At 45.3% G+C, this 19,274-nt stretch overlaps 1 protein-coding gene across 1 annotated transcript in view; it reads right to left on the bottom strand.

The window, feature by feature from the left end:
* LOC138487396 (carboxypeptidase O-like) overlaps positions 1 to 16,795 on the bottom strand; it is a 309,025-nt gene extending 292,230 nt beyond the window's left edge. Inside the window, exon 1 of the mRNA XM_069613965.1 lies at positions 16,543 to 16,795. Within this exon, the coding sequence (XP_069470066.1) occupies positions 16,543 to 16,795 (253 nt within the window). The remainder of the gene's footprint in view (positions 1 to 16,542) is intronic.
* Between the last annotated feature and the right edge of the window lie 2,479 nt (positions 16,796 to 19,274).

Below are 19,274 nucleotides of genomic sequence, written 5' to 3'. Positions count from 1 at the left end.
AAGTAAAGGCCATTCTCGCCTGGCCTACTCCCACGTCCGTGAAACAAATCCAATCCTTCCTAGGACTAGCCAATTTCTACCGGAAGTTCATAGCCACCTTTTCCGAAATTGTACAACCCATAGTGGCTCTGCTAAAGAAGGACACCCCATTTGTCTGGTCAACTTTACAAGAAACTTCATTGCAGCGTTTAAAGACTGAGTTCACACAAGCTCCCATATTGGCTCAACCCGATACAAGTCGACCCTTTTTAGTGGAAACGGATGCCTCTAATTACGCCATAGGAGCTGTGTTGAAGCAGAAGATGGAGGACGATTTGGAACACCCTGTTGCTAATCTGTCAAGAACCTTAACTCCTAGTGAAACGCACTACTCCGTCCTGGAAAAGGAACTCTTAGCCATTCGCCAAGCTTTCACTGAATGGCAACACCTACTTCTAGGAGCCAGACATCCTGTCCAAGTCCATACTGATCATCGAAACCTACAGATTCTACAGTCACTGGAGTGCAGGAACAGTCGTCAGGCATGTTGGGCATACTTTTTTGCCCAGTTTCAGTTCCACATTACCCATGTCCCTGGATCACAGAACCTGATCGCTGACGCCTTGTCTCGCCGTCCTGACTACGTGACCACTGAAGATAAAGCATTTCCTAAAATGTTCTCTCCCACAATATTCGTAGCCCAAGCAGTTAATCTCCTGGAAGAAGTCCGATCGCAAACCCAATCCTCGGAATTATGGAAGGACATTTTCAACACGAAATCTCTGGAAATTAAGAGCCAAGGAAGGCTACTTATTCAAGGACAACGCACTATTCATTCCTACATGGAAGCTACAGCAAAAGATAATAAACCTTTGTCATGACACACTCCAGTCCAGGCACCGAGGTATCAACAACACCCTCCGTCTTATACTGAGACAGTTCTGGTGGCCTAAAATGAAGTCTGACAGGCAGCAATACATTCCTCCCAGACCCGAAGACTGTGCCATAGATACTGATCCCTCAGCTGTAATTCCCCTGCCCCTGATCTCGGATATCCTGGAAGCTGTGAGAGGAGCCGTAATATTCACCAAATTGGATCTCAGGGGTGCCTACCATTTGATCCGTATCCGGGAAGGAGACGAGTGGAAGACCGCCTTTAGAACACCCTTTGGCCACTACGAGTACCTGGTCATGCCCTTTGGACTAGCCAATGCCCCAGCAGTATTCCAACGTTTTATGGATAGGGTGTTCTCTGATATGTTGTTTCTCTTCGTCATTGTCTATCTGGACGACATATTGATTTTTTCCAAGGACCCTCAGAAGCATGAAAGACATGTCAAGGCAGTCCTACAAAGACTCCCGGAACATCACCTTTTAGCCAAGTCTGAAAAATGTTTGTTTCACGTTACCTCAGTGCACTATCTGGGATTTATCCTTAGTCCAGAGGGGATTGGCATGGAGCCTTCAAAAGTAAAGGCCATTCTCGCCTGGCCTACTCCCACGTCCGTGAAACAAATCCAATCCTTCCTAGGACTAGCCAATTTCTACCGGAAGTTCATAGCCACCTTTTCCGAAATTGTACAACCCATAGTGGCTCTGCTAAAGAAGGACACCCCATTTGTCTGGTCAACTTTACAAGAAATTTCATTCCAGCGTTTAAAGACTGAGTTCACACAAGCTCCCATATTGGCTCAACCCGATACAAGTCGACCCTTTTTAGTGGAAACGGATGCCTCTAATTACGCCATAGGAGCAGTGTTGAAGCAGAAGATGGAGGACGATTTGGAACACCCCGTTGCTAATCTGTCAAGAACCTTAACTCCTAGTGAAACGCACTACTCCGTCCTGGAAAAGGAACTCTTAGCCATTCGCCAAGCTTTCACTGAATGGCGACACCTACTTCTAGGAGCCAGACATCCTGTCCAAGTCCGTACTGATCATCGAAACCTACAGATTCTACAGTCACTGGAGTGCAGGAACAGTCGTCAGGCACGTTGGGCATACTTTTTTGCCCAGTTTCAGTTCCACATTACCCATGTCCCTGGATCACAGAACCTGATCGCTGACGCCTTGTCTCGCCGTCCTGACTCCGTGACCACTGAAGATAAAGCATTTCCTAAAATGTTCTCTCCCACCATATTCGTAGCCCAAGCAGTTAATCTCCTGGAAGAAGTCCGATCGCAAACCCAATCCTCGGGATTATGGAAGGACATTTCAACACGAAATCTCTGGAAATTAAGAGCCAAGGAAGGCTACTTATTCAAGGACAACGCACTATTCATTCCTGCATGGAAGCTACAGCAAAAGATAATAAACCTTTGTCATGACACACTCCAGTCCGGGCACCGAGGTATCAACAACACCCTCCGTCTTATACAGAGACAGTTCTGGTGGCCTAAAATGAAGTCTGACATGCAGCAATACATCCGGACTTGTATAACCTGTGCCCAAAATAAACATGATAACAAGAGACTGGCGGGTCTTCTTCTACAGCCCACTCTACCCTCTAAACCATGGGAAATCATTTCTACAGACTTCATAGTGGAGTTACCACCTTCCCAAGGATATACTACCATCATGGTCACCATAGATTTGTTTACCAATATGGCCCATTTTATGCCACTGATGAAACTACCGTCCTCTTCAGAGCTAGCTGGAAAATTTCTGGAACACATATTCCGACTACATGGGCTTCCTTCCAAGATCATGTCTGACCGGGGTCCCCAATACATTTCACAATTCTGGAAACACCTGTGTCGGGTATTAGGAATCCAACGTGCCCTCTCTTCAGGCTATCACCCCCAAACCAACAGAGCCACAGAACGTGCAAATCAGACCCTGGAACAATATCTCCAATGTTTTGCTACCAAGGTCCAGGATGACTGGTCTCTCCTGATACCCGTTGCGGAATTCGCTTACAACAACTCTAAACACTCAGCGCTACAGACCAGCCCCTTTTATTGTAGTCAGGGGTTCCATCCATCGGTCTTACCTTCGGTTCTTCCTGACCCTACACCAGTACCTACTGTTGACTCCTGGATCGAAACTCTTATCAACATTCACCAGGAGGCTAAAGAACACTTAGAGAAAGCCAGATTACAAACCAAGAGGTATGCAGATTCCAAGAGAAGACCAGGTCCGTCCTATACGGTCGGTGACCGAGTGTGGTTGTCATCAAAACTACTCCCCCGACACTTACGACGAAACAAGCTGGCTCCCCACTACTATGGTCCATTTCCCATCAAGGAGATTATCAATCCTGTCTCATATCGAATCAAGCTACCTGACTCCTGGAAAGGAATTCATCCAGTCTTTCACACATCCCTATTGAAACCCTACATCCAGTCCTCTCGAAATCCCAGTAGACCACCTCCTCTACTGGTTGACAACCAACTGCAATATGAGGTGTCCCGGATTTGTGACTCCAGGTATAAGCGGGGCCATCTTCAATAACTAGTGGAGTGGAAAGGATATCCTCCTAGCGAAAGTACCTGGGAACCTATTTCAAATATCAAGGCTCCTCGTTTGCTCAGAAGATTTCACCTAATACACCCGGGCAAACCTGGAGGGAAAGGCCTTCGGAGGAGGCATGCTGTCATGAACTTCAGATCATGCCCCTTTTGGACCTCCTGGTCCTTGTCTCAACGAGGCTTGCATTCCGTACTACTTCCAACATGGCCGTCCAGAGCTGAAGCCCTTGCTCGCTTCATGCGCTGAACGCGGCGTGGTCTATTTATAGACCACGCCTTCCGCGGCTCTGCGTGTCTCAATGCTATTGCAGAGTAGCCCAGACATGTGTTCGTAGCTTGCGGTATTGTTTACCTTGTCCCAGTGCTATTAACCATTCCTTTTCCTTTCCCCTTTCCTGGTTCCGAGCTTTTCTAGCCTTTTCCAGTCTCCCGGATTCCTGGACTCCGTGATCCCGGAACTAAACGCAACCTGGAACCAGACGAATCTCGAGCAGCACTGTTCAAGACCAGGAGCGTTCGCAAGAAGGCAGCGATCGAAGTCACCGGCAAACATCGGACCCAGGTGAGAAGGGGGGAACTCCTTGACAGACAGTCGCTGGTACGTCCGTGAACCAGGGCGGTCCAGAAGAAGGAGACGCCTGAGAAAGGCCATAGGTAGGGAGATATTTCCCCACCGTTTGTCACACTTTCTGACAAGCCTGAGAAAGGCCAGGGGAAGGGAAACATTCCCCCACCATTTGTTGAACTTTCTGAAAAGCATGAGAAAGGCCAGGGTCTGAGACCCACAGCAGAAGAGTGAACAGTGAACATATAGACAGACCCTGGTAGGTTAGTGAACCAGGGCTGTCCAGAAGAAAGAGAAGCCCGAGAGGCAGGTTCAAGGGAAACATTCACCCACCATTTGTTGAACTTTCTGAAAAGCTTGAGAAAGTTCAGAGGAAGGGAGACATTCCCCCATCGGTTGCTGAACTTCCTGAAAAATGTCAGCGAGACTAGGGTTAAGGGAGACATTCCCCCCATCAGTGTTGAACTGTCAGAAAGGTCTGAACAGGACCAGGGGAAGGGATACAGCAAATACAGCATTGCATTAGAAGCCAGAGAAAGGTTAGGGGGGGAGTCATCCCCCTCGTCAGGAAGATTAAAAAAGCAAATTCCCAAGGAATACATAGAGAAAACAACTATGACAAATATGGAACATTGCTTATGAGCTATGCCTCCAGAACCTGGACTTTATGCTGCTTCAGTACGAGATTATAACCTGAGGAAGAGACACATGCCTCAAAGTATAGTCCCAATTTAGAACTATTGAAACTCCCTCAGTTATTTAGTTTCTTTTGTAGTATAAGGTAAGGAAAAAGGATTTTGACACAGGATGGTGGATATGTTACTTTAGACATCCTGGCAGACTCTGTAGCACTTTTTGTTGAGGCCGGGAAACCCCTCTTAAAAATAGGGCAAGATAGGTTATCTTTTCTTTTCCTTTCGTTACAATAAAGGTCTTTGACAATCACCGTGCCACCATTGTGTGAAACTCGTACTTCTGCACCCTTACACATGTTAATCATCAATTGGTCTAGGTGACGTTTGACCAGGCGTGCAATACTGTTTGTTAAAAAACACCTAAATATTTGAACTTTTAGCATGCCCGTCTTGACCTACAGTTTTTGATGTGTGACTAAAGACATGTTTCAGGAATGCTCACCATCTCATACTTTGCAAAAATTACTTTTCATCCTTAGTGTGGGCGAAATAAATTGAGTACCGTCTATAATTTCAGGATTTCTTCTCCCAAATCATAACCAACATTTTAGAAATCATCTGCATAAGCAACGATCCTTAAAACTCAGGACGTAACAAATAATATCTTTGTTTTATTTTGTCTGAAAGTAATCACTAAGGGTTTCAAATGGAAATTAAAAGAAGAAACAAAAAGGGGAAACACTGATGTACCTGTCTAGAAATGGCAAAAACGCCTAAAATGAACTGTCTGGTGGATCTAGTTGAGGGGATATCAGCTGATATAGCTCCATCAATATCTATGAATTCACTCTGGAAAGTGATCCTCATCAGCCTGTGGTGAAAGTCCTGCTCGACTCAACTCAAAATCTTTTTTCTGCATTATTTGCTCCTTGTTAAATATGAGGATGCACTAAATCAATGTCCAAGCTAACAGTATTGCCCCCTGATTCCCCTTAATACATTTATATTGATTATGGGATGTGAATTTTTAATTACATCCTTCAAACGAGCTAATATTGCTGCAGAAAATGTAAATTTACCATTAATGAATGTGATAGATTCTCATTTGTATATTCTTCGACAATTACGGTTATTGTGGCTTGTCTAACAGACTCTGGGAATTTGGTTTTCAACAAATAGTTGCATAGAATTGGGTAAATCATCCAGTGCAGTGGGCTCTTTTCATATCGTTAAATATTGTCAATAATTTCATCAAACTCACTTTCTTTCTTCAGAGATTTCACTTCTTGTTTGGGCAGAAATAAGAGTTGTTAAGAGTTGTAAGTGGTTAAGAAATCATCATTTTCTCGTTCCGCCACAAGTCGTGTCCCTTCTCAGGTCAGATAATGCCTTATGTGGGAATCCCTTTCCAGGGGAGAGCTACAGCATTTGCAGGCTAAGGGGTGTTGGGTGTTTGTGCCAGAGAAGAGGGCTGGGACTGCCTAGCCCCAATCCACATCTTTGGTGCCAGAAATACTGTTGCTGGGCATGTGGAAATCGATATAATATTGTGACCCCAATCGCATTGTTTAAATGTATGTTGGCCTACGCCAAGCTGTCTAAAGAATACCATGTACATAGGTTCCGCGGCAAGGTCTTGACCTTAATGTATTGTGTAAGCCGCCATCTTGGATTTAGCCGCCATTTTAGGTACTCTTGCAGTGTGGAAGTCACCCTGAATCACAAAATGGAGGCCGAACGACATTTTGTGTAAGACTCCGGCCATGGTGACCTCCGCACACGTGAATAAGTAATATGTCCGCAGGCCACTTGTTAGGGTCACGAACTAAGACCTTGTCCTCTCTTTAACCTGTGTGTAAATATGTAACTGTATCAGCGGAACTGATCAAATTATGTAAATTGTGTGTTCGACCTGGCTACGAACCCTAGCCACGGTTCCAAGAATGGTTAACTTACGAGAGGGCTGGCCAATGCAGGACAAAACGTATAAAAACCCAAGCATCCCGATGATCGGTCTCTCCCACTTTCAGTGCGAACCTTACGTTGAAGGTTCGCGTGTTAGTCAGAGGGCCGTATAGCTATCCGTATGTCAATTGACCTTGGTAACTTTGTAACTTTGAAATAAAGCGCTTTGTATGTCCTTTGTAACCTGTGTTGGTGTGTTTCCTTCTGGGCTTCCCGGCCTCATATCAATTTCTCTGTTTCCACAGTTGGCGCCCGAATAGGGACCCTCAAGATTGATGCCGGATCATTGAAGGTTGACGCAGACTATCGAATCGGGATCGGACGGTGTGATTCTGCGGGCCCGACCGATCGAGACGCGATACCTCGGCAGCGCTGCACGATCCGATCCTTGGGCGATAGTCGTGCAGTCTGACACGGCATCTTGACGAGGGTCCAATTCCGAGGCGGGCAGATTTGCCGAAACCACCGAACGCAGGTAAAAATTCGTTAGTTGAAGTCCTTTGTAAACCGTACGGTCCTCCTTAGGTTTGGTCAGGTGCAGTCGTGACCCGGCTCTTAATTTAACCCTGACAATTTGAATTTGGCGTATTGTATCTGCAGACACAATTATTGGACCAGGTAACACCAATTCTTTGAGAAATGCCTGGGAAATTGTCTAGCTGCTTTAGGGCTCTGTTCCGCAGCGATCGACAATCTTTGGAATTTAGCCGTCCGGCACCACAGGAGGGGTCGCCGGCGTGTACTATGTACTGTAAGTATGGCATTGGTAGTATTGTATTTAATGACATTTGGCACAGACAGACCAGAAATGCCTCCGAATTTCAGTGGCCAACCAATGGTAGTTTTGAGATCCCCCGTATTGAATACTTAGAATCGATCTTGCTTAAGAAAAAGGCTAGGCCAGCAGCCTTTGATGTGTTACAAAATTGGAAAAAGGAAGCATTGCAGCAGCTTAAAAGTAGGGATAAACATGCACGACGTCATAAAACGAATGCCGAAAAGGCATTGTTGTATGACAAGGAAAAACGATTAGAAGAAACCCAGAAAATGGATAGAGCTTTTTCGCTCGGGGTCCAGAAAATTTACCCCTCTAAAGATTTCCATGTTTCCGAGGAGTTTATTGAGAAAATATTGAACAAACGGAGGCCTGATTCTTCAGCGCCACCTCCGTATGCTCCTGTTATGGGCACCTTGCCCGTTCCTGCTATTGTTCCCGTTGCTATTCCTACTCCTCCTGCGCAGCCTACTGCTCCTAGTTCTTTGGTTGTCGCTCCTCTGTCTATTACACTGCCTCTCTCCCCTGCACCCTTGTTAAGTCCACCTACACTTTCGATTCCGGGGAGTCCCGTGTTCGTTAAAACAGATCCCGGTGCAGGGTCAACAATTGTAACTCGTAGTACTGTTCCTGCGGGCAGGAAACAGGAACTATTTGCCTGGGCTAAGCAATGCATGGAAAAAGGTGATCAAACTGATGTATTTTCAACATTATCTAATTTGCACGATTTTCCCGAGAAAAATGTTTTTATTGAAGGACTGGGGATTCACTTAGGTGTAATGTGGGGTAGATTGCAGACTTCGGATCTCCCACAAGGGGTGAGAGATCTGAATGCCTTGGCACTTTCGAGGGATACAGAGCAGAAAGTATATGGACATGTTGACAGATTGTTTGAGTTTAGGAGGGATTTTGAAAGGTTACAAAACGAGGATGATGAGGACGATAGGATATATGTACAGAAACGGTTCCTTTCGTGCCGAAGATCAGCACCTGAGGAAGTACGAATTTGTACCAAAGACGCGATTCGATGGATCTCAGATTCATCGATACCGCCAGATGAGGTGTATGACACATATAGTCAATACACGGTAGAGATGCAAAGGAAGGTAATCCAAGTGATGGTACAGCACTTACAGGAGGAATGTATAAGGAAGAAGGTTGGTTGCCCCATAGAGTTATTGGGTATTTGTAAAAGAGCTTTTTCGCCCGACACTTCTACAGCTGCTTTAGCGCTCGATTTGGCCCTATTGCTCAGTAAGCGGTCGGAGGTCCCTATATCTCAGTTGCCTATGAGAGAGGTCCCTCCGACCCTTGTCCCAAAAGTAGAAATCCCCGCCGACGCGGTAGCTGGTACTCCCGCGACGGATATCCCTGCACATTACGTATCGCAGTTTGTTCACGTCCCGTTCTCCCGACAGGAAGTGAACACGATTAGACAATCAGTCCCTGATATTAGGAAAAACCCGACAGGGTTTTATAAAGAAATAGAATCGGTCTTGCAGTCTTCTGTGTTCACCTTAAGTGACATGGACTTATTGTTTCCAGTGCTTTTGCCAGTTGATGTATGGAAACAGGTACGGACAGTAGATGATGTGCCGGGGCTAGGGGATACATGGGTAAATCTGATTAGAATAGACAGAGAACGACTAGCTGGTGAGAAACCACCCCAGGTAATACTTACCTTACCCGATAGAATAGTTGCTAAACTAAAAACTATAATCCCAGAAAAAAGGATTATTTGGGACAAGCTTACGGCCTGCGTCCAAGGGAAAACTGAAGGTACTACTGAATTCTTTAATAGATTTGAACAGGTGTTCTCTGACTTCAGTGGACAGGATTTGGGCACAGAGTCGGGGAAGAGGTTGTTTGTGGACAAATTTGTACGTGGATTGTTGCCCGACATCCAGTCACAAATTATGTCCTCAGAGAGCGCTTGGCAGGCAAAATCTCAGTCAGAGGTTTTGCATATGGCTCAGTATTATGAGAATCGGGTTAATAATGAAAAAGAGAAAATCGAAAAAAGGAGGGGTGACTTAAAGACTAAGGTATTGTTACAGCAAATTGTCAGAAACCCCAGAGGAGGTACGACACAGACTAGAGGTCAGTACATTCCAAGAGGAAATACTCCTCCAAATTCTATAAATATTAATCAGTGTGCTTATTGCCGCCAGGAAGGTCACTGGCGAGCACAGTGCCCTGCCCTTCGTCAGAGGTCAGGAGGCACATTTGGAGGTATGGGTAGGCGACCAAGGGGCCGCCCCGGAGCAGGGGGCCCTGATAGGGGTCAGCTTCTACAAGATCCCCAGCAACCTTTTTCACGGGAAAATCAGACTCCGAGTATGTACTCGAGAAATATATTTGATCACCCTTCTGCTGCCTATCTTTCTGAAGAACTTCCCTTTGACGAAGTTCTGCCTACTAGGATTGCCCGAAGCAGCGTTTGGAACCTTTACCTATTCCCGTTATTCAGAAGGGCCCCTACGTTGAATTATTGGTGGGGAATAGGAAACATCAGTTCTTGATCGACACTGGAGCACAAAAGTGCTCCATTGACCATTCTAGGGTTCCAAACATCCCACTGTCAGGGCAAACAAACGTTTCTATAGGGTTCTCTGGTATACCAACTGTTTGTCCGGTTTCTGCGCCGGTATCTGTTTCTATGGGTCCTTTCACAGACCAGTGCCCTTTTCTTCTTACTTCAAACTGCGGAGAAAATTTGCTAGGGTTGAATTTGTTAAAGAAACTGAATGCAGTGATTCATTGTTCCCCTGACGGAATAAGATTAACAGTTTCACCACAGCAACCCTTTAACTCCCAGTACTTGACCCGACCTCTACCTCCCGAGTTTGACATTGTCCCGGAATGTTTGTGGGCAATAGACGACAATGATGTCGGGATATTGCACATCGAGCCTGTTAAGATAGTCTTGAAACATGGGGTTAAGCTACCGCGCATTCCGCAATATAAAATTTCAATTGAAGGTGAGCGTGCTCTGAAATGCATTGTCTCCGATTTTGTACATCGTGGAGTGATCGAAGAAATAACAGGTAGCTTATGTAATAGCCCGATCTTGCCAGTATATAAGAAAGGCGACAATGCAATTCCGTACCGGTTTATAATAGATCTTCGTGCTATTAACCGGGTGGTAGCCCCACAATTTCCAATCGTGCCTGATGTAACAACGATCTTAACAATGATCCCTGCTACGGCTACACACTTTAGTGTCGTAGATTTGAAAAACGCCTTCTTTAGTATTCCGATACATGAGGAGAGCAGGTATTTGTTTGCGTTCACCTTGGGGGGACGCTCGTTTACATTCACAAGGGCACCTCAAGGGTATACTGAAAGTCCTAGTATCTATAGTAGAGCCTTAAAGGAGCAGCTCGACACCCTTGAATTGCCACCTACTTGCACGCTGCTTCAATATGTAGACGATTTACTCTTGGCTGCAGACTCTGAGAAAGCTTGTAAGGAAGGCACTATATTGTTGCTTGTTCATTTAGCTGAAAATGGTCACAAAGCTTCACAAAAAAAATTTCAATATTGTTGCCAGGAGGTTGCCTATTTAGGCTACCTCCTGTCAAAGGAGGGGAGAAGATTGACACCTGAACGAATAAAACACATTTCTGGCATGTCTGTCTCAAAAACACAGAAGGAAGTCAGAGCCCTGATAGGGATGGCGTCCTACTGTAGACTGTGGATCCCGAATTTTGCCCTAGTGGTAAAACCGATGTTGGCTTTGACGAAGAAGGGCATTTCTCTGCCACTGCCATGGGAATCGGAACATCAACGATCATTTGAGCTTCTCAAAACCGCGCTATGTTCAGCACCGGTTCTGGGTACACCAAATTACGATAAGGCCTTTGTGTTGTTTGTGCATGAATGTGATGAATGTGCTTTGTCTGTGTTAACACAGGAACATGGAGGGAAGAATAGGCCGTGCGGCTATTATTCCTCCGCCCTCGATCCTGTTGCATGCGCTTTGCCGCGATGTCTGCGCGCTGTTGCAGCTGCCGCTGCGTCTGTAAAGCAGAGTGAGGGGATGGTCCTAGGCCACGATTTAATTCTGATGGTACCTCACTCTGTTGATATTCTATTGAATAAGACTCAAACGCAACACCTTACCTCTGCCCGGTTGACAAGGTACGAATTAGTCCTATTTGCTCCTCATATCCAAATTAAAAGGTGTTGTGTTCTCAATCCGGCTGAACTCTTACCTCTCCCGCAAAATATTGTTTGCGGTGATGAAGGATCACATGACTGCCTGTATGCCACCGAACAAGAAACAAAGGGTAGGATAGACCTCTCAGATACTCCTTTGGAGAATGCGGAAGGGGAGCTGTTTTGTGATGGCTCCTGCTTCAAACTTCCGAATGGCACATCTGCAGCTGCTTATGCAGTTACCACTTTGGACAAAATTGTTGAAACTAAAAGGATTCCGCATAACTCCGCACAGGCTGCGGAGATTATAGCGTTGACCCGCGCTTGTGAACTCTCCCAAGGGCATAGAGTCAATATTTATACGGATAGCCAGTACGCCTTTGGGGTGGCTCACAACTTCGGAAAACTGTGGTCGGAAAGAGGGTTTCTGACCTCACATGGGACCAAGATTCAGCATGGTCCCTTAATAGTACAACTACTTTCAGCGCTCTCACTCCCTGAACAATTAGCAATCATGAAATGTGCAGCACATCGCAAGGTCATAGACAATGTGGGAAGAGGAAATGCTTTTGCAGATTTGATAGCTAGACAAACAGCTACAGACCTTAGCACAGACATGTACACCTCGAGGGAAGTGAGAGATGTTTGTATAATAGATGAAGGCATTGGGTCTGTGCGAGATATGCAGACTGATGCCTCAGTTGAAGAGTCTAGGAAGTGGGCTGAAGGCATGGGAAAATTGGATGATGAAGGGTGTTGGGTGGACGCATCCGACGGGAAATGGTTGCTTCCTGATTCTTATGTGTTAGCAATGGTTACAATGGCACACGGTCCAACACATGTGTGTGCCCAGCAAATTACGAAGATATTACAGCAGGTCTGGGTGAATGATAAAATTTTGGAAACTGCAAAGAGACATGTTCAGAATTGCATGATTTGCCTGCAGCACAATGTGGGTAAAGGGACAGTGACTCCAAGGGGAAGTTTCGGGCCCCCCTCTGTCCCCTTTGAAACCATTCACCTTGATTTTATTGAAATGGAGCGATGTAATAACTTGAAATATGTTCTTGTCATCATTTGTGCTTTTAGCAAATGGGTCGAGGCTTTCCCTGTCAAAGATGCTACCGCCATGAGTACCGCAAAGATCCTGGTGAAAGAGTACTTCCCTCGATTTGGGCTCCCGAGGATAATTTGGTCGGACAACGGCCCCCATTTCATCGCAGCCGTAATGTTGCAAATATGTGTTGCCCTAGGGATTGAGAAACGTTTTCATTCAGCTAGGCACCCTCAAAGTGCGGGGTTGGTAGAGAGACACAACGGTATTTTGAAAAACAAACTTGCAAAAACATGTGCCGACACTAAACTAAAGTGGCCCGACGCTTTACCTATTGTGTTGTTAGCTATGCGCACCACACCCCAGACTAGAACTGGGCTCTCTCCGTTCGAGGTGGTAATGGGAAGACCTGCTAGTATCTGGGGTCTCCCTAAACCTAAAGCCCTGAGGGATGTGGATAATGTATTGCTCATAGATTACTGTAATCAATTGACTAAAAATCTGTATTTCATTTACCACCAGGTGAATGCTGCCTTACCTGTACGGTTTACAGGCCCAGGACACGATATATTGCCCGGTAGCTGGATCCTGGTGAAGGCCTACGAGAGGTCTTCCTGTCTTGCGCCCCGCTGGCGCGGACCCTACCAGGTATTGTTGGTCACCAGGACGGCAGTGCGGGTGGCAGGAAAGAAGAACTGGATACATGCAACACACGTTAAGAAGATCCCTCACCCGACACCACACGCTACAGAAGAAACAGAACCCCTCGCTGGTGCTACACTCTCTGATCTCGGAGTAGCAGGCAGCGTTGTGAGTGCGTCGGAGAAGTTCTCTGAGCCTGAGGAGCTCGGGGAGCCGTCCATTTTGTCTCCGCACTCCCTTGATCAATCACTTCCGGAAAATCTTGTTTCGAGCTCTGCGACTTCCGTCGCCACCGACACGAAGCTCCCCTCAGGGAGCGACGATACTTTGCTTTTGGATTCAACAAACTTGGGTACCATCAGGTACAACCTTCGACCGCGGAAATAAAATTACCGCACGAGTGTCGTGCATCTGGAAGGAAAAGAGTGATTGAAGTACTGTTGTCTTTCTTTTTTCGAACAAAGAAAAGGAGGGTTCTGTTGGCTAGGGTTGGGAAGGACTAAGAAATCGCGCGGCCGAAGTGCCGCCAGCAACGAACATTGGGGCCGTCGATCGGGATGACCATGATGCTTGCCGCCTTCACCGCTGCTCCCCGTATTGAACTATTAGATAAGGAGGTGACCAAATCGAACAATGAACAATGTGCCTGGGCCCCGAAAACGTACTGTTGTGTTCTCGTTCTGATTATTGTTATTTTTGCAACTGCTGCCGTGGGACTTTGGTATTTTGAAGAAATGTATCCTTTGAAGCCTCTGTTACCGACCAAAATCGTACCAACTGTTTTGACTCCCTCTGTACACCTTCACACTCTGTCCCCTAGGGACTCTCGGCATAGACAGAAATATTATAATAACACTTTGATGATAGTGATGAATGCTACGCATGCTATTTTTAATAAGAGTAATTGTTGGATCTGCACTCACTTACCACAACATGGGAACAAGGGACTGGGATGGTATATACATCCCTTACCTTTAACAACCTCTTGCTATGCCTCTCTTAGAGCACTCTTCTTCGGCCGATGGAATGATAGCATCTCAGGGAACTTTGATGGGACTAATTTGAATGAATTTGAAAAACGTGAATTGACTCCCCTGGGATGCTCGCTTTTCGCAAATAGAAGTAAACCTAACGTCGCTTCTATTAGGCCGTCTGATAAACTTTCTTTTCCTTTCCAAAATCTAGTTTCTTTTAAGATGGCTCCGATAGGCAATAAGGATGCCATGCCTCCTTCTTATTCTGTGAATCATAGTCCTGATTCAGTTCCTTTCTGTGTACAAAGAAATGGCACTAGGCCAATGGGAGACTTTGAGCCTTGTGTAAACACTGTAAACTTGACTGGGGAAAATAGGCCTTTGTATGTAGGGGGACCCGTTTATTTTGTTTGTGGTAGTTTAGCTTTTCCCTGGTTGCCGAAGGATTGGCAGGGGACTTGTTATTTAGGGATATTGTTACCAGGTGTATTTATAGCCAGTACCTTAGAGGTATCTAAGGCTCGCCCGCGACGGGATAGTAATGGAGACACCCCTGGACAACTCTCAGTTCTGAAGTCCATATCCCTGTAGGAGATTGGAACCTTAGTACTTGGTTTTGGGATTCTTTACGATCTTGGGGGTGGAAGGTGCTTTCTGTCATTTTAGGTATTTTAGGGATTCTGTTAGTTCTTTGCTGTTGTTTTCAATGCCTCCCGAGTATATGTGGAATGATGGGGGGATGTTGTGCTCAGGTAATGAGCGCGATAGGGCATAGGATATACACCCCGAAGACAGCATCTAAAGAGTTCATGTTGCAAGAAGTTCTTATGAACAACTTTATGGCTATTGACATTTCGGACAATGATGCAGAACCTATGGATGATAATGCCTTCAGTTATTTTCGAAAGTATTAGGAAATGATGTATTAGCACTTGGCATAGGCCAAAAGGAGGGTCTGTGGAAATCGATATAATATTGTGACCCCAATCGCATTGTTTAAATGTATGTTGGCCTACGCCAAGCTGTCTAAAGAATACCATGTACATAGGTTCCGCGGCAAGGTCTTGACCTTAATGTATTGTGTAAGCCGCCATCTTGGATTTAGCCGCCATTTTAGGTACTCTTGCAGTGTGGAAGTCACCCTGAATCACAAAATGGAGGCCGAACGACATTTTGTGTAAGACTCCGGCCATGGTGACCTCCGCACACGTGAATAAGTAATATGTCCGCAGGCCACTTGTTAGGGTCACGAACTAAGACCTTGTCCTCTCTTTAACCTGTGTGTAAATATGTAACTGTATCAGCGGAACTGATCAAATTATGTAAATTGTGTGTTCGACCTGGCTACGAACCCTAGCCACGGTTCCAAGAATGGTTAACTTACGAGAGGGCTGGCCAATGCAGGACAAAACGTATAAAAACCCAAGCATCCCGATGATCGGTCTCTCCCACTTTCAGTGCGAACCTTACGTTGAAGGTTCGCGTGTTAGTCAGAGGGCCGTATAGCTATCCGTATGTCAATTGACCTTGGTAACTTTGTAACTTTGAAATAAAGCGCTTTGTATGTCCTTTGTAACCTGTGTTGGTGTGTTTCCTTCTGGGCTTCCCGGCCTCATATCAATTTCTCTGTTTCCACAGGCAGATGTGGTGACTTGTGGCTATCAATGATTGTATAGCCACAGACTGTTTGAACGGGGTAGATCCTTACCATTGGTGGGCTTGCTCCCAGCCGTAAACCTTGATATAAGGATGACTCCTGAGACTGCTTATCAGATCATCATTGGAGACAACACTTCTACGAAGTAAAGCATCCCATTGACGACCCAAAGATTAGGATGTATACGAATTGTTCGAACTACAATTGTTCGAATTACAACTGACCTTTGCACAATTGGCCGAATTGTGAAGATCAATTGTTACATATATGCAGGGGGAAACCCCCCGCAGCCCCCCATTATATATATAAATATATATATATACATATATATATATATAACCAAACCAATATATATATATTTATATATATATATATGTGCGGTCAATTGTGCAAAGGTCAATTCGGACCCTCGACTTTCGGTCAATTCGGTAATTCGAACAATTGTGTTCGAGCAATTTGGGTAATACCAAAGATTACCTCTGCAAGTGATCAGCATCAACTCCAGTGTCGTTCAGGGGAAGCCCTGCTCCTCTGTCCTGATCTCAATAAGGCCTTCATTGGTGCTTCAACCCCTGAACCATTGGTAACAACCATCTCGACCCCTGCTTGAGCATCCAATCATGCAGAGCCTTTGAAAGTGTTCCTGGACCAACCAGTGGACTGACCAATTCTTTCCTGGACTACCTCGCTGCAGCCATTGCCATTCTGAGCAGAGCCTTGGATCTTCAGATTGTGCCACAAGTCACCTGCGTTTGCATTTTCAGCTGTCTCATTCCAAGGAAAGCTGTGCTGGGCCTGCTTCTGTGTTCGTTGATGGAAGATCACCTGCAGTGCCTGACCAGGGTGACTCCTGTTGCAACACTCCTTCTTCAAACTTTTGGGGTGTCCTGTGGGCGTCTGCACTGCAGAAGTCTTCATCTTTCTTTGTTTCGGCCCTTTGCTGGAAGCTGCCTGAAACTGATTCCTTTTCACAGAGACTGAAACTAAATACCTGCACCGAAGGTGACCTCTGCACCTGCGACCCTTGAGCCTTTCTCCACCAGATCAAGCACTGACGATTGTGTCCCCAACGGATTCTGGAACACATGCAGAGGTCTCTGGAAGAATAGGAGTCGGGGGTATGTTAACATACCTTTTTCTATTCCCCACTCCGCCATAGGATTACATTGGGCACAGCGTTCTGGTCCTTGGTCACTCTGAACTAACTTTCGGTGGTGGACCCAGGGTTAAAAATCCTTCCCAAGGTTTATCGTAGTGTGTTGGATTGAGTTAAGAACTTACCTGCCCTTTACTTTAACTCGCATCTAACTTTGGAACTCTTTGTAATAGTCATAATCACAGGCACTGCTATTCTTATAAGAAATTACCTGAAGAATATATGTTTTGGACCTTTCTTTTATATTGTATATAACTAAAAGCATTGAATTAATATTATTCTTAAATTGTAATATGAAAGTTTCTCATTTGAGTTGTATCTTGTATATTAACATATGGGAAATAAAACACAAATAAAGAAACTAGTGACATTTGGGCACAACGCCCCAAACCCTTTTAGGCTTGAACTTTATAAGAATTAGGGAACTTGTTTGTGTTGATTCTAAAGAGTTGTGTACATTTCACTGCATCTGAATACTCACTTGTGTTGCACAGGTAATTGATTCATATGTAATTCTATTTCTTTTAAGTGTAGATGTATATATATATTTGTTTTCTACGGTTTTGTGTGACAATATGTGCCTTTGATTTTTATCTGCTTAGTGTGTAAACTAAAAGCCTAATAAATATTTGTATTTTTATATTTATTTTCACCTGTCTAACTGGAATTATTGGTGTTGCTCTGTGTGGACTCACTGTAGCCCTAGACCACTCTCACACACCAGAGACTAAGCCTTGATCACTCTGCTACCTCACCTTGATTGGGTTTAGCTAACCTCTCAGTGTCTTCCCTGTTCACCATGATAGGGTGGCTGCCCAATGTCCTCCCACTAGGGCTGATTTTGGAAATCCATCTTAACGTCCCCACTGGCTCACCGGCCGGCGCTCTGCCGCCCCACCTCCCTATCTCTGCCAGCCTCCACCCCCACAACATGCCTTACTTCTCACCCTGGTCTTGACCCCCATGAGTCACCCCTCCAACCTCACCTTCCAGCTCTCTCGCTACCTTATTGGGCCGCCACTCTCATCCCTACCAGGCCCGCATAATCATGGGTGAATCCAAGCCCTGCTCTGTTCTCTGCAGGCTGCCATTCAGGAACATGGCGTCAGCGAAAGTGGGCCAATCTGTGATAAGGCACACACTCCCAACATGGAGCAGGGATTCAATAGAGGGTTCTCTATGATCAGTAAGGGGGGTTTAGGATAAGGGGGTTAATATCAGTGAAGTTGCAACTTCTCTGAAAAACCTGGCCCACCCCTTGGAGCCCAGGGCACCAGATCCATGTATGTTTGGGAAAGAGCGTACAATTAGAAGTAAGAAAAGAGAAAAATGAAATATAATGAAAGCCTGGGAAAGGCAGTTGCGAGGCACAGCCGTAGTGGTATTAACTGACCGATGAAGGTAGCAGGTGCAAAATGGTGCGAGTATCTGGGAATCTAATAGCACTGCCTGGCAAATCCCTAATATTTACGCACAAGCCAAAGCCAAAATTGTTGGCTTTGCCAATGCTTGTTTTTAACAGGACTGCAGTGAAGGACACAAAGAGTGCTGATAAATCGAGTGGCAGAAGGGAGACCTGTTAAGATATTTTTAGTACACCAGTAGTGGGTATACAACCTCAATTAAGTCATTAATTCTCAGAAGACTGCTTGGAGAAACACTGGCAGGCACTTCCAGTGCAAAGTTTGATGGTAAGGTTTGAGTAAATCGAGTTCAAAGAGTTCACACCACAGAGTGTTTTGGGCGGGGAGGAGCAGGGACTGTGTGGGAATAGCCATAGGGATTAGCATGGCATGTGCAGTCAATGGGTAGGCAAATAGTCAAACAACACCTACATACTGTGTGTCCCTCCTCATATGTCATTGCTCCCTATCTGTACTCTAATGCAATAGTTTAGGCTTATAGGTGGCAAGCAACACTTAAAAGCCCAAACTAAAAAGCACATAGCTTAATTAAAAAATGTCAGAACATAGAAAAACAAGGCGACAACATAGGTAAACAAAGAGGAAGACACAAGAAAATATAATATTAAGGTCCTAATTCACAGAATCGTTTTATAATGGCAAAAACCCACTGGAAAACGCTCCGTGAATCAGACTCTACATGTAAAGAGACGACCAGAACATACAAAAATGTTTGGGCAACAGCTGGTTACTTTTCGGCAACACAGTGCCATTTATCAGGAACACTGTGAACAGAAATAACATGTTCTGGCATGGTCAGCGCCATCTTCTGCATTGG

The sequence above is a fragment of the Ambystoma mexicanum genome, chromosome 9 (genome assembly GCF_040938575.1).
Source record: "Ambystoma mexicanum isolate Mex_15411 chromosome 9, UKY_AmexF1_1, whole genome shotgun sequence".
Classification (NCBI taxonomy): Eukaryota; Metazoa; Chordata; class Amphibia; order Caudata; family Ambystomatidae; genus Ambystoma; species Ambystoma mexicanum.
The sequence above is the reverse complement of the archived record's forward strand: the minus strand, read 5'-3'. Positions and strand labels throughout refer to the sequence as shown.